Consider the following 15,438-nt stretch of genomic DNA (forward strand, 5'->3'; position numbering starts at 1 on the left):
GTGAATACAGTAGACACATATTTCTGCTCCATGAGACATAGGAATGAAATGGACAACATCTCTCACTTACACACACATACACTTACACACACACACACACACACACACACACACACACACACACACACACATTTCCACTCACTCCACGTGTAATGTAATCACATGGGCTCTCCATGCTTCCTAACCCAATAAAGCTGACAGCCTCCACCACACACACACACACATACACGCACAAACAAACACACATCCTCTCGAAACAACCTGTGATACATCTCCTTTCATTTCATCCCCCTGTTCTTTTTTCCATCTTGTCTTTCCCCTGCTACTAACTGATCCGCTGGCAGCTTCCAGTAGATTTAGCAGTTTCCAGCCTCTGACTGAGCTCCTCCGTAACCATCCAGTCTCATTAGGCGCCGCTGACCCATTTCTGGTGAGCGGCGCAGAATTTCGGGGGGACTTTGACTCTCAGCCCGATCTGAGGTGCCAGAAACGAAACGTCTGGGGAGGGACAGAGACACACAGAGGCTGGGATTGACACGGCTGAATCAGACAGGGCTGTGAATGCTCTTTGTTACATTATTCAATGACACTCTCGAGTTAAGACAGAGAGGACACAGAGAATGGAGGATGGAAGGAAACACTGGTAAATAGAGAGAGGAGAGGTCAAAGAAATAAACGTGTGTGAGTCGCTCGGGGTCTGCCCAGCGTCGTGGAGGGTGACCAGGCGCGGCGGCCATAACCACTCCTCCGAGCGCCATCTGCTCCTCGCCACAGCAACTGTTGCCAGGGTACCTGCTCTCCTCCCCTCCATCCCACCTTTTACTCCTCCTCTTTTGGCTCCTCGCTTCCTCTTCTTTTCTTTTTTTCTTTTCTCTTCTGTTTCCTTCCTTTCATCATACATGTTCCCCTCTCTCTCTCTCTCAATTATTCCAGCTCTCTCTTTTTCTTTTCTTTCTTTCATACTTAAGAGGATACCTGCAGTCTATTCAATGAGCTTTATCGGCGTGACATTCAATTAATTGTGTGTTAGTGACGCTTCAGCAAAGTGCTATTGACACTACTATTCATTCTTTTCCTCCGTGTGCCTTTTGCATGTCTTTTCATACTGTACTTTTCTTCTTCTTCTTCTTCTTGTTCTTCTCCTTCTTCTTCTTCTTCTTCTTCATTTCTTCAGCTACCTGCTCCTTCACTTCTCCCCCTCCCAACACACCACCTCCAACCCAAACTCTTTTAATTCCCTGAGTCCTCTTTCCCTTTTGCAATCTCTCTTTTCCTCCATTCCTTCGTTCCCTTGCAGTTGCCTGGACATGACTCAGGGCCCCCCCTGTCTACTCACACACACACACACACATCCACAGAGCAAGAGAGAGAGAGTGAACAAGAGAAAGAGTGGAGTGAGGAGTTTGATGGCGGGGTGTTTAGTGAGAAAGGAAGAAAAGAGGTAGAGCGAGTGGTGGAGGGGAGGAGAGAAGGAGAGATCGTAGATCAGAACCGTCATGATTGAGCCATCTGCTGAGAGGAGGCCAGTGAGACACACGCATACACACACATACGGGACACACACACACACATATGGGGACGCTTAAAGATCACCACTGCCACCCGTTGGTCACTTCCTGACACTACTCCTCGCCTCTCCTCTCTTGCATCGTCTGATTTGCCCTGCTGCCATCCAAGCAGGAACATGCCAACCGGAGATGAGACACGTAGCTCTGAACATCGATCAGTCTGGTCTGGCTGTCTGGTGAGCTCAGTCTTAAGCAGCCGATCCTGTTTACTCCACATGGTTTTTTTGTGCTCTAATATATGAGGTTTATCTCCACCTAACTCCCTTTCTAAGAAGAGCCGAGCCTCAATATGGATTATAAGGCTTTGGCTCTTTCAAAACATATTGAGTATAGCGGTGTGTTACAGACTCTAACCACTGCTACTCTAATCCTGCTTTTGCTGTTTCATTCTTGCCCCGCAGTTAAAAGTGCTTTGTTGTACACCATCTCTTCCTTTGTGTGGCTGTGGGTGGTTGTGTGTGTGTGTGTGTGTGTGTGTGTGTGTGTGTGTGTGTGTGTGTGTGTGTGTGTGTGTGTGTGTGTGTGTGTGTGTGTGTGTGTGTGTGTGTTGTTGTTGGGGTATTTTTCTATGTGCAAACACCATCAGCTCCAAATCATTCTTTCTTCTCCTCCAGAGGCCCTTTATTCTCTCTCCTCTTCTGTTCTCGTCTGCAGGCCTAAAACGACGTCCAACCTCGTTCAGCTAACCTTTAATAGATTCATAAACGCTCCCCTCCCATTGGCCAGAACAGGCTATTTCATCCTATTAGAGATTAGCATACGGCTGAGTGGAGGAGGAAGTGCTCTTTATATGCTAATGAGGAGATAATGTATGCAGCGAGGACCGACCGGTGCCCCCGTTGGGAGGACTCAGGGTGGCCTGATGAGCTGAATCTTGAAGCGGTCCTTTCTTTATCTCGCATTTCGCTCTCTTTCATAGACACCTGGACTATGTCTTTGTGAAATATCATGCAACATAATGGCTGACTACACCTAAAACAGACTTCTGTGTGGAGGTGTCACTGCAGAGGCTCGTACTGAAGATGCATTTATCATATATCTGGTGTAACGTTGTGGAGACTTGTGATAAAGAGCAGTAACTAATTTGAAAATCCACCAAGCAACCAGCACCTTGAAAGCTCACTATAACGAACATGTTATATCATGTTTGTTTTATCCAAAAAAAAAGGTGTAAAAAGGACAATTTGGTGTCTTGAGGGGTTATGTGCCGGACCATTTCTTCTGCAGTTGCCGGGCAACCAGCAGAGATTCCAGGAATTTATAGATATAACAAGCTATAACGTGTTAATTAGTGAGCTTTAGAGGTGCTGGAAGGATGCAGATTTTTTTTTCTACATCATTTGGACAGAGCCTGGCTGTGGTTAGCTGCTTCCAATCTTAATGCTAAGCTAAGATACCTGGCTGCTTGTTGGTAGCTTTATATTTGACAGATAGATATAAGATGGGTTTTGATCTTCTCATCAAACTCTCAGCAAAAAAAGCGGATATGCTTATTTCCTAAAATGTGAAATTATTCCTTTAACTGGCTTGATTGATAATGTGATCGACTAACAGTTCTTCTCTCTCTCTCTCTCTCTCTCTCTCTCTCTCTCTCTAACCAGGAACAAGGTGTAGTGGGAATGTCACGACCACCTGGCGCCATCCCACCTCCGCACCCTGCAGGTGGCGTGGCCTCTGGAGTCGGGCCCAACCAGGGTTCGGGTCCACCTCCAGGCTACGTAGGTAACCAGCAGCAGGCAGCCATGATGAAACAGATGATGGCGATGGAGCAGGAGAAGAGGGTGCAGATGCACATGATGGAGCAGCAGAAGCAGCAGCTCTTCAGAGAGCAGAGGCAGCAGCAGCAACTACTGGCTGAACAGGTGCGGTTTATACGAAGGCTCAAAGAGTGTTTGTGTGATTAATGTGTCATGTGTATTTAATTATAATTCAGGTGTGTGCATTGTTTGTTCATACATTCCTGCATATTTGTCTGTCTTCAGCTCTAACAAGACTAGCTCATCCCCTCCTCTTCCTCACTGTTGTCTGGTTGCATGTATAATTACCCTCAACCAGCCCCCTCTTCAATGCTTCCTTTTCATCTCAGATACGTGTGTGTGTGCGTGCGTGCGTGCATGTGGATGTGGATGTGTGTGTTTTGCCACATGCCACCTGCTGTGATAATGTGATGTTTTCTTTTTATTTCTCTCTCTGTGAGGGAATCAAGTGTTAAAGAGTTCTGAACTCTGAAGTCACCACCCACTATGTTGGTTTTAATTGGATCTGCAAAAACATACACAGACACACAAATATAGGTGTCTGAAAGAAGCACATCCTGCTGGGGTTTGGTGTACATTGTTAACTGGATATCTTACCATTTTAATTTTAATGAGCAACACCTTCTGCTGTCCAGACACACACACATACAGTAACTGCTGGGGAGAACCCAGACAGCTTATTAATGATTAAACCTTTTTTCAATTTAATCTTCCATTGTTGTGCAGACACCACTGTGGCTGTGATATCAGAGCTGCCTTTAGTTTACTGATTAAACACTGATCAGTTATTATTTCATGCAGATACTGCACACACAGTTCATCCAGACAGGATTACAAACATCTGTCTCTAATGTACCAAACATCTTCCTCTACTGTACCAAACATCTGTCTCTACTGTACCAAACATCTGTCTCCACTGCACTAAACATCTGGCTCTACTGTACTAAACATCTGACTGTACTATCTGTCTCTACTGTACTAAACATCTGTCTCTACTATCTGTCTCTACTGTACTAAACATCAGTCTCTACTGTAACTCATATCTGTCTCTACTTTGTCTCTACTGTACTAAACATCTGTCTCTACTGTACTAAACATCTGTCTCTACTATCTCTCTACGGTACTAAACATCTGTCTCTACTATCTGTCTCTACTGTACTAAACATCTGTCTCTACTACTATCTGTCTCTACTGTACTAAACATCAGTCTCTACTGTAACTCATATCTGTCTCTACTTTGTCTTTACTGTACCAAACATCTGTCTCTACTGTACTAAACATCTGTCTCTACTATATGTCTCTACTGTACTAAACTTCTGTCTCTACTGTACTAAAAATCTGTCTCTACTGCACTAAACATTTGTCTCTACTGTACCAAACATCTGTCTCTACTTTACTAAACATGTTTCTGTTGTACCAAACATCTGTCTCTACTACCTGTCTCTACTGTATTAAATATCTGTCTCTACAATACTAAACATCTGTCTCTACTATACTTCTCATCTGTCTCTACTGTACTAAACATCTGTCTCTACTGTACTAAACATCTGTTACTACTGTACTAAACATTTCTTTTCACCCTGCTACGCAGACATCTGTCTCACCTCTAATTTACTGAAAGTCTCACCCCTGCTGTATCAATGTATCATTTACTGTTGCTGCATTACTTACTCAGAATGTCATGAAAGCCGTGACAACTGGCAGTTAGCATCTTATATACATAACAGTGGTAACATAGAAAAATGAAATCTGCACACATACGGTTGATGTATAATGCAATGATAACAAACCAAACCAAAAACCAAAAAATACTTTTACCCCAGTGAAGTTCTAATGCCTGAAAGCTTCAATATATACATGCTTTAGGTCTGAGTGTGCAGAGCCTACTGTGTGACCCTGTTCGTGTCTGCAATGATGCCAAATCTTGAATTTGTGAAATAGATAAGAATGCTTTAACACATTTATTAACATACACTCATTCTCTATGTGTGTTTGTGTGCGTGTGTGCGTGTGTGTGTGTGTCTGTGCGTAGCTCCAACAGCAGCAGCATCTCCCGAGACAGATGGGCCAGGGCCAGAGGAATCCCTACCCCCAAGTCAATCAGTACCAAGGTGAGGCATGAACACACAAACACATACATTCATTTGTGCAACAATGCACACAATGTATGCAAAAACACAAGAGTGACAGCACCCCAATGGATTTTCTGATAAAGGCAGGACCTGGTCTAAATTCTATTGATGACCACATTAGTAAATTGATTTTTTTTGTTAGATCAGTTCTCTATAGAATGCTCTTTGTGTACCAGATGGTTATACAAAATGGGCGCCTTTGGTTCTGTATGTAAGCAAATTTATATTGGTGTCTCTCTTGGTCTCCAACAAGCATGGTATACATGGTGGACTGCCAAGACATTTAGACATTTAACAGATTTTACAGTTCATTCATTTGCATATTCAGAGACAGATACACACACAAACACATAAATATATGTATGCAAACAACACCAGTGACTGAACATCACCCTGAAACCAAGCCTCGTCCTCTCTGTCTGTCTCTGTCAGATATATCAGTTGGCGTTCAGATGCTCTTCAGCCTCCCTCTCTTCTCTCTCTCTCTCCCTCTTTTATCTCTCTCTCACTGTCTCTCTCTCGCACTCTCCAAAAAAGAAAAAAAAAAATAGAGAATTTTCCTGCTCTGCCTGTTACCACGGCAACTTGTCTGTCCTGGATCCCCCAGAGTTCCGGTGAAGTCAGAGAGATGGATGAGAGGAGGGAAGTGGGAGAGAGGAGGGAGGGATGGAGGGAGGGAAGGAAGTGAGGAGTTGGGGGGAGTCTGGCAACAAGAGGAATAGGTAGATGGTCTGCTAGGTTGAAGGAGATGTTGGAAAGAAAGAGAGAGAGCAAGAGAGAGAGACGAGTGGGTGAGAGGATGATGAAGAGAGGAAGTAAATGCACAGAGGGAGGAGGAAAGTCAAGTCGAAAGCCATTTATAGCCATCAGTCTGTCTGAAAGTCTAAGGGATAATGTGGAGAGGAAGCATGGAACTAATACACCTATTACTTCAGCTATCCAGCAGTATATCAGTGATTTAAAAACAATGATTGCATTCATATCACCTGCAGTCACAACTTAATCACACTCACTGTATGAATTTCTACTAGTGCAGTGCAAATTCAAAAATGTGCCTATTTGGAACAAGCAAATTACTTATTATTTCTCAAGAACTGCATATATATGTATCAATTGACAAACACATCAATTAAAATGATAAGGAATTAACAAATTGAACTGTTTTAATCCAGACGGAAACTTAACCAGTGACACTAAAGGTTGAACCGTAGAAGCAGTTTACGGCCTGCCATTGATCGATGCTGCTACCAATCAAAAGTCTGTCTGTCTATTAAAGTTTGTGAATATTAAATGTCCAAATTGTGCCAAATTCAAAACTCTATGTTCTTTGGTCCCCAGCAACACACCTGCTGAGTGTCAAGTCAATCAGATAAACATTTCTTGAGATATGCAAAGGACATACATACATACATACATACATACATACATACATACATACATACATACATACATACATACATACATACATACATACATACATACATACATACATACATACATACATACATACATACATGCAAAATACACATACATACATAGGCTACAGACAAACAGATTCTTTGCTATGTACATAAGTGAACTGCACTGTCTTAGACATCCTGCAGTAAGCCTTGAATGTAGATGCCGAGTTTTGCTCACAGTAAACAGTTCAGTAGTGAAGCTCAAGTCTTTCTAGTTATTATCACCATAGATGTAATCCCACTACTGACCACAATGTGGGTTGCAATGGCATAGTGGCGCTGTCCATATTTCCACTTGTTGATTCTACTGGCAGAAGAAGCAGCAGAAGGAATGTTGTTTATGAGGTATTTTTTTAAATATTTCTTGAGAACCGCTCATCAAAACAACTTCACACTCGACAGTGCACTTCCTTGGGTCCTCGGCAATGCTCCTGACAATTGTGAAGTCAATTAAAGAAACGGTTGTAGAGGTATAGAAAGGCCATACATACATACAGACAGATATTCCTTCCATTACAGTTAAATAAATGCAAAGTGAGATGTGTAATAGATGTGGCTGTTTTGTGGTATTACATTACTTCCTGCTCTGCTCTCTCCTCTCTTATCTAAAGAGGACTATTATGTTCATTTAGTGAGCTAGATAATTTAGCTCAACTCAGCAATAAAAGCCGGCTCTTTCAGCTCCCAGAAGGCCTTTATTCAGTACACTTCTGGCTTTTATAATTCAGCCAAATTCAGCAATGTTTTGACCTATAATTGGTATGTTTGCACATATATAACTTCAACTATTCAGTGTAATTATACTAAACCTTGGGCTGTCTAGTGCCTCGTGGCTAGACTTGCACAAGTGAGCACTTGAGGGTTACCGGCTCAATATCCAAAAGTTTCACCATGCTAGACTCTTATTGTCATTCCTGAACTGGCCATCTGGAGCACTAGGAGAATTCCTGGTGGCCTGTACTGTCAGGCCAGTGTTAAAAATGCGAAATGAAATGGGTAAATCAAAGTTGAAAGGACACAGGGTAGCTAAAGTCCCTCAGAACTGTAGACGAACGCCCCCCCCCCCCCAGATGCAGGTAGCATTTGACTGGAGAACTTTCAATACTACTTGGTACTGGGTTTTTTTGGTTGACACCTTAAAATGTCAAGTACTAATACCCAGCCATAATAATGCGTGATTGGTTGCATGCACATACACATCACACAACATTTAGTCAGTGCATGGTGTGCGTGTGGTCGAACAGTGTGGGGAAAATATCGTCATATTATTCTGTCTTGTATTCATGCACAAAAAGGAGAAAGGAAAAAAGAAATCGTCTCTCAGACAGGATGGAAAAACACTCACGGTGTGCCAGCTCAACTCATGTCACGGCTCAGCGTGACTACCCCCAAAACAATGGAAAAATGCCATAATGTTAGTTGAGTGGAGTAGATGACCATATAAAGAAATCCATCACAAGCCGACGTCAGCCCGGAATGAAAGTAGAAAAACACATTGGAAACTGAGCATTCAGAGCAATCTGAAGCTGGTGCTTTTTACTCAAAGGGATTACTGCGACATATATTTACTTAATTATTTGACACGTTAGCCACTTTTAACATGAACATCCAACATTGTAACATAACACATATATATATATGTCTGAAAAGAAGGAGAAGTATAATAGGCCCCCTTTAAAGAGTCTGGAGAGTGTAATTTCATCGTTCTCACTCCTCTATTACAGTTTTAGTCCGAGCTGTGAGGTGAGGGATTAGTGGAATGATGTCAGAAATGGGTTTATTAGAGGATTTAGAGCCATTTCCACGCTAGCAAACCTCCTCAGCTCTGCTGTTGAGCGTCTAAAAGGAAAAGTGAGGTGTTGGTGTGCAAGTGTGGGTTTTTTCTTTTTTTTTCTTTACTGTGGTAGGATTTGAACTAAATTGAGAGGGAAGCATTTGTTTCTAGAGTAAACAGGTTGTCACAGAACATAAATCTTTCCTTCAGCACTGACTTATTAGATCATTCTTGTGCACTATTTGGTGATTAAAGTGGATCTAGTGCAGATGCTCCAAAGCTCTCTCACAAAAGTCCAGCTCCTTGGGGATTTCTCTTTTCATATGCCTCTCTAATTCTTTCCCAACTCCATTTTCTCAGTCTCTTGTTTTAACTCTTCTCGTTCTTCTCCTCTAGGTACTCCTCAGGATCTGGCATCCAGGAGCCAGGCTCTCCAGAACATTCGGGCCGCCCGTCTTCTACAACAACAGCAGCAGAACCAGCAGCAGATGGTCCAGATGAGTTCTGTTCAGGGCCAGGGAGGCTCTGTTGGACCCCAAACTGACATGGGCCTACCCTACGGCAACCAGGGGTCCAACCAGGGCTCCCTGTATGGGCTCAACCCCTCCATGAGCCAAATGATCCACCAGCAGCAGCACCAGAGCCAAAGCGTCCAAGCCTCCATGGGTCTTCCACCGCAGCACAACCCTGCCGGAGGGCCACCCCGGCAGGCAGGTGCAGGGCCTGGGGTCGGAGGAATGCCCGGAGGCCCCGGAGGTGGTGGAGCTGGAGGGTATGGAGGACAGGGGATGTTAATGAACTCCATGGCCCAGCAGCCCCTCAAAGGCCCTCCTAATGCCAAAGCCCAGGCACAGAGACTGCAAAGTATGCTGGGAGCAGGAGGAGGTGGCGGGGGAATGGCGGCAGGTGGTTGGCCACAGCAGCAAGGACAGAGTCTGCAGGCCATGGGGGGAGGAGTTGGAAGGACTACAGGCGGAGGGGGAGGGGACATGGTGGGGTTCAGCTCTGCCCAGGGCTATGGGATGCAGCCGGGTCAGCCCCCCAGAATGGCTAAGCAACACTTTCAGGGTCCAGGCCAGGGGATGAGCCAGGGGATGGACCCCAGGGTGGGCAACCCGGCGGCAGGTATGGGCGGCCCTATGATGGGCCCTCACATGGGCGGGCAGCCCAGGACCAACCAGCCCCGGCCCATGGTCATGAACCAGGGGATGAACCAGGGGGTGATGGGCCAGGGGATGACTGGCATGGGGGGTTTCGGGCCAGGCCCCGGGGGGCCCGGAATAGGGGCAGGGGGAGGAGGAGGTGGACCTTACGGACCAGGGGGAGTTGGGGTTGGAGGTCAGCCGCAAGGCTACCAGAGGACAGCCAATCAGGATATGTCATCCTATGGATATGGGGGCGGGCCCTCAGGTGGAGGAGCCTTCGGATTGGGCGATGGCTCAGGGGCGGAGCTGGACTCAAGCGATGGTTGGATGGAGGAGTTTTTCCCGAGCCAATAGCTAACGGGGGGAACTGGAGACGAGTTTTTACTGGATGAACTGAACATTAAAGTAGGACAAATGTTAAAACCTGAGAAAGTCAAAACAAAAAGGAGGACATGATGTGGACTGGTGACCGGCATGTTTTTGTTTTGTAAAACATGAGCAAGGTTATAAATTAGTTCATGTGTTATGTTATGTTGTGTGTGCGTGCGTGCGTGCGTGCGTGCGTGCGTGCGTGCGTGCGTGCGTGTATGTGTGTATGTGTGTATGTGTGTATGTGTGTATGTGTGTCTGTGTGTGTGTGTGTGTGTGTGTGTGTGTGTGTGCGTGTGTGTGTGATAGAGAGAGCGATCATTATGTCTCGTGCATATTAATGAAAAACCAACATAGAGATTAAGAGGTGTATTTCCATTAGTTTCCCTTTTTTCTCCACAAAATGAGTTTTTCTTGTGTTCCAGTGTTTGAAAGCGAGTCCCATTTACACAGCGCTTTGAGCCAGAGCTTCAGCAGGGGATGATTGAACATCGCAGGCTGATGAAGGGGGAGGAAGACTTGTTCTCAAGACAGCAATTTATTTGTGTTTGTGTGTTTGTGCCACCCAGCTCAGTGCTTCAGATCTCTCAACTGTGTGAGGAGCTGAAGGGAGTAGAAAGCACTCTCAACACTCCCATTTTCTATCTTAGATTTGTGCCCTCCGCACACACACAAATCTGTCTCCCTCTCACGGTTCTCTTCACTTGATCTCTCTTTCTCTCATCCTCCTTCCCTCTCTCCTCCCGTCTTTCCCACCCTCTCTCCAGAGATTCGTTCCTCGCTCTCAACACTCCTTTCTCTGTTTAAATTGTGAACATCACAACAGAACAAATGATGTTCCTCCACCGCGCCACACGAGCGCACTCTGCCCTCTAGTGCTTTTGCTAAGCAACTGACGTGGGTGGCGTTTTTTGAGGTGGTGGGGGGTTCATTTCCTGTGCGTGGCTGTGGATGATGGGCATGTACAGTAGAGTAAGACAAAGAGAGTTGAATGCAGAGAAAGAGGGAGACAAGAGGCAGCTAAAGCAAGCACTTGGACTCAAAAGCTCAGACACACACACACACACACACATATATATATATATATAGACGAACCAACAAAGATAAACAAGCATCAGCCTGGGAGGATGAGCGGATGTGTGAGAGGCAGCTAACAGAGCTAATATTACATTAAACCCTCCGCCCGCATGAGACAAACCACATCACACGCATCAGGCCGACACAAAGCTAAATGATCGCTGGGCACCGAATGTATTCAAGCACCACAAGTGACTTCTTCTTTTTAAGGAAAAAAAAAAAAACAACATCAACAAAAAAACAAAAAAAACGCTCATTGAAAGCCCACCCACGTCGTTCTGTTTGTGGCTGTGTTTTATCTCTAACAATGACGCCAGTTGTGTCTGTCAATATTTTTTTGTAAAAGAGAGAAAAAAAAAAGTTTAAATTAGCCTTCTTTTTAGTTCGTGTCGTCTTTTCGAAAAATCTGTTTGTCTTCCCGTCGCGGCACAAGCCTTCCCTACTGGTTGTCAATCACCGTCACCTCGCTTTTACATCGTGGCTTTTTCTTGTACCGCAGCTATGAAAAAAAACGCCCTCGCTCCAACTAACCGCGCTATACTGTAACACTACTGTGAAGAAATGCGAGTCCTCCCCCTTTTCCAGCGCTTTCACTAGGAAAATGAACCACTGCTAAAGCCTTGAGTTTGTTTTATAGACTCTGTGATTCCTGGTTTGAACAGTAGAGAAACTTCACACTGCGGACAAGCTCGACAGTTAGCATCAGAACAATCAGTGCTTCCACTGAAGTCTCCCCACTTCTCTGAGCTTACTTCACTAAACTGTAGGCTTTACTCCAAACATCATCAACAAGCTGTCCACTCTTTTGCCCTCATGAGTAATAGATATGTGTCAAATAGGTTCTAATAAAGTAGTTGTCGGTGAGATACCACCTTACTTCTCTAACTGTTTTGTAATCTCGGTTTAAAAGATGAATGAAAAAGTGTCTGTACATTGCATTACTTTGTATTTAGCTCATCAGAGGGAAAGTTTCGAGGATGACGCTGTAATCAACAAACCAAAAAAGCCTTCTTCTCTGTAAACTAACTCCTCGCCATCCAAACGCATTTGTTCTCACGGTTGCTGGTGTTGTAGAATCCAAACCCTTTAAAAATACAAACTTTAACCACCGCGCCCCTCGTCCTGTAAGTTGCATTTAGTAGCAACCACGAATGAGGTTCTGTACTTTGATTTTGTCACGTTTTTGGGGGGAGTGGAAGTCCTCAATCTCACTGTCTGGAGTTTTTGAAGGTCGAGGGCGTGAGGGATGTTTTAGGTTGGAGCGTGCCCCCCTCCTCCCCCAGTTCTATCAGGGCGAGATGGTCAAAACAAACCCTGCGTCAGCATCTGGATAAACTCTTGGATTGTTTGAGCTTTCGTTGTGCGGGAAAAGCGGTGAAGCCTCCACTGCTCATGCTTCCAAAACTCTGAGACCGATCCAGAACTCCAGGCAGGCTCAAATAAAAATGGAGCGAACACTGGTCCAAATGGAGACAATGGTAGGAAAACACCTTGAGGTTTATCACTCTAAACTGTAGACGTGAAGGTAAAGAAACACTTTGTGGGGCAGTGTTCAGGTCACACAAGGTTGTGACTGTTTTTTTGTCTTCTTTAAAGTGAAGGTTCGTGATATGGTTTGATATCCCTTCAGGAAGAGAAAGGAAGCTTCCTCCAAATATCATTATGTACCGGGACCAAGTCTGTAGACAACATTTTAACAAAAATTGTTGTTGTTGATGTTCTTTGTTTTATTTTATTTGGTTTTTTTTTACTGGTGCTGACATATATGTGATTATGAGAAAAAGTATATAAAAGATAATGGCTATTTGTAAATATGTTTTTACAGGTTTAAATACATCAGATAATACAGTCTCTACTCTGTAAAGAATTTACTGTTTGTTGGAAAATAGAGAAGTATTTTTATTTTGAAGTTTTTTGGTTTCACTTTTAACCCATCTGAGCTATGCCATTGCACTTCAGACAATGTCTTACTACTAATTTGTATTGTAAACCTCCTCTCTTTTTTGGAATTTTTTTCATTTGTTTTTTCTAGTTTGAGATTTGACTCTGTTCTTAAGCAGTGCTTATTTCTTTTTATCCTGTACAGAATTCTGAAATGTTAACATAAGAGAATTACAAAAACCTTTTTTTTTTTTGTTTTGTTTTGTTTTTCAAAAAGATACAATAAAGAGAGAATGTTCTCGCTGATCATATTAAATGAAAGCTTCTGTTGTTCATTAAGTTAAACGGCTGTAGCTCAGGAGGTAGAGCGGTCATCCATTGATCGAAGGTTCGATTCCTGGCTCCTCCAATTGACATGTCGATGTGTCCTTGGGCAAGATATTTAACCCCAAATTGCTCCCGATGGCTGCGCCAATGTTGTGTGAATGTAAGTGTGCTCCTGATGAGCATGTTGGCACCCTGCGTGTTAGGCCCTGCCATCAGTGTATGAATCTTTTTTTAATTTTTAATTTAAACAGGGACAGTGCAAATTAAAACATTAACCTTGATTAAAGCAAAACCAGTTTTCCCACCCCAACCTCCAACTTTCATAAATATGTGCAAAGTATAAATGTAGTGTAATAAAATTCATTTAAGGTAATTTTGGTGTAAAAGTGCTTTGAGTGGTCAAAAGACTACAAAAGTGCCATATAAGTAGTTAGTTTACCATTTACCAATAATTGAATACACCAACAATATAACGGGATTACATAATTTGTAAAGTAAATATAAGCATTAGCTAGCTAACATTACTTGAATGGTTTTTAGTTGCACATTTAAAGATGAAAATGGTAAAAGGTAAGATCACTGTGCAACTAGCTAACTTTGCTAGCTTACCAGCTAAAATGCTTTAGCTACTGTTCCAAATGTTTCTACAGTGAAGCTCCATCAGTGTGCGGTGCAGTATATGATCATTTATGTTACGTGCACTAGCTGGTGTAGGTTTATGAATAATGTTAGCTTTGGCTAGCTGAAAACGCTGACTATGTTACACCAGAGCCCTTCTACGGAGAGCCTGTTCACTCCCTGTTAATCCCATTGTACCAAAATTGACTGCAATTCACCTAGAGGATGTTCACGAGGTAGTCCTCAATGAACGTGAATGAGTGGAGCTAAATGGCTAAAATAATTATTTACACCTACTTCTAGACAAAAAAACCCAAATTTTATTTTAGTTTTTGCAAATATAATAGATTATATATCAGAATTGAAATGAAAAAATACAATGTCCTTTAATTTTTCTTTTAGCCCATAAAGGGCTAGCATTCTGCTAATGTAAGCTAATTGGTCGGTTAAGAACTGATGGCGACAAGACGTCCCTCCTTGATGGCACCCGGGGTCAGTAGAAGTTTTGAATGAAGTTGAATGAACATGTTACGGAGGACCAGGAAGATCTTTGTGTTTGACAGCCAAATGTAGATCTGGCTAACATAATAGCTGCTAACTAGCCATGGTGGCCTTAATAACTATCCTTTACACTCACAAGTTTGAATGCTGTAAAGTGCCATAAAGTGACACCACAAATACTTATAGAAAGGTATTTCACTTTGAAAAAGGCACAAAAATCTAATCTAATGGAATTATATCTATTGTCTCTACCACATACCAAAAACATCTTTTTTTTTTACCCCATAAAAGTTACATTTTGGGGCTACAGCTATTTTAACCCCCATTCATTTTAGACTACCTCATGAGCACCCCCTCCACAACCGGAAGTTCTGACACTGGGACATGTAGAGACTCACCCATCTCATTAACATATAAGAAATTTGGAATTGTTATGCTCTGGTTAGTGCTTATTGTCCATTTCAAGGCTTTATTCACAACAATATTGTGTCTGCACGCCTACACAACATCTATATTTATCTGGGTTAGCTGACAAGCAGTCATTTCATTTCAGGGTCACAATGCTGACGGAGACAAATGCACACGGACGTTCATGTAGTGCCAAAAACCAGACTGAGTAACTGCTGCAGTAATGTTTTGTCTAACAGACCTCATTTGCATAATTAGACTTGCATATGCTAAAGAGCAGAGCCTTAATTCTGTCTGGCAGTAATAACGACAATGAATCATGGGCTCCCTGTTGCTGTCAGCAGACAGACAGACAGACAGACAGACAGAGACCACACACAGGGCCGGGACCTTTTTATTGTAATTCATCTTTTCCTCAGCC

The 15,438-nt window shown here is 43.3% G+C and overlaps 1 protein-coding gene across 1 annotated transcript in view; it reads left to right on the forward strand.

The window, feature by feature from the left end:
* maml3 (mastermind-like transcriptional coactivator 3) overlaps positions 1-13,466 on the forward strand; it is a 112,426-nt gene extending 98,960 nt beyond the window's left edge. Inside the window, exons 4-6 of the mRNA XM_062427619.1 lie at positions 3,170-3,430; positions 5,358-5,436; positions 9,088-13,466. Coding sequence (XP_062283603.1) covers positions 3,170-3,430; positions 5,358-5,436; positions 9,088-10,190 — 1,443 coding nt within the window. The 3' untranslated portion in view covers positions 10,191-13,466. The remainder of the gene's footprint in view (positions 1-3,169; positions 3,431-5,357; positions 5,437-9,087) is intronic.
* The last annotated feature ends 1,972 nt before the right edge of the window (positions 13,467-15,438 follow it).

This window comes from Scomber scombrus, chromosome 2 (assembly GCF_963691925.1).
Source record: "Scomber scombrus chromosome 2, fScoSco1.1, whole genome shotgun sequence".
In the NCBI taxonomy this organism is placed as follows: Eukaryota; Metazoa; Chordata; class Actinopteri; order Scombriformes; family Scombridae; genus Scomber; species Scomber scombrus.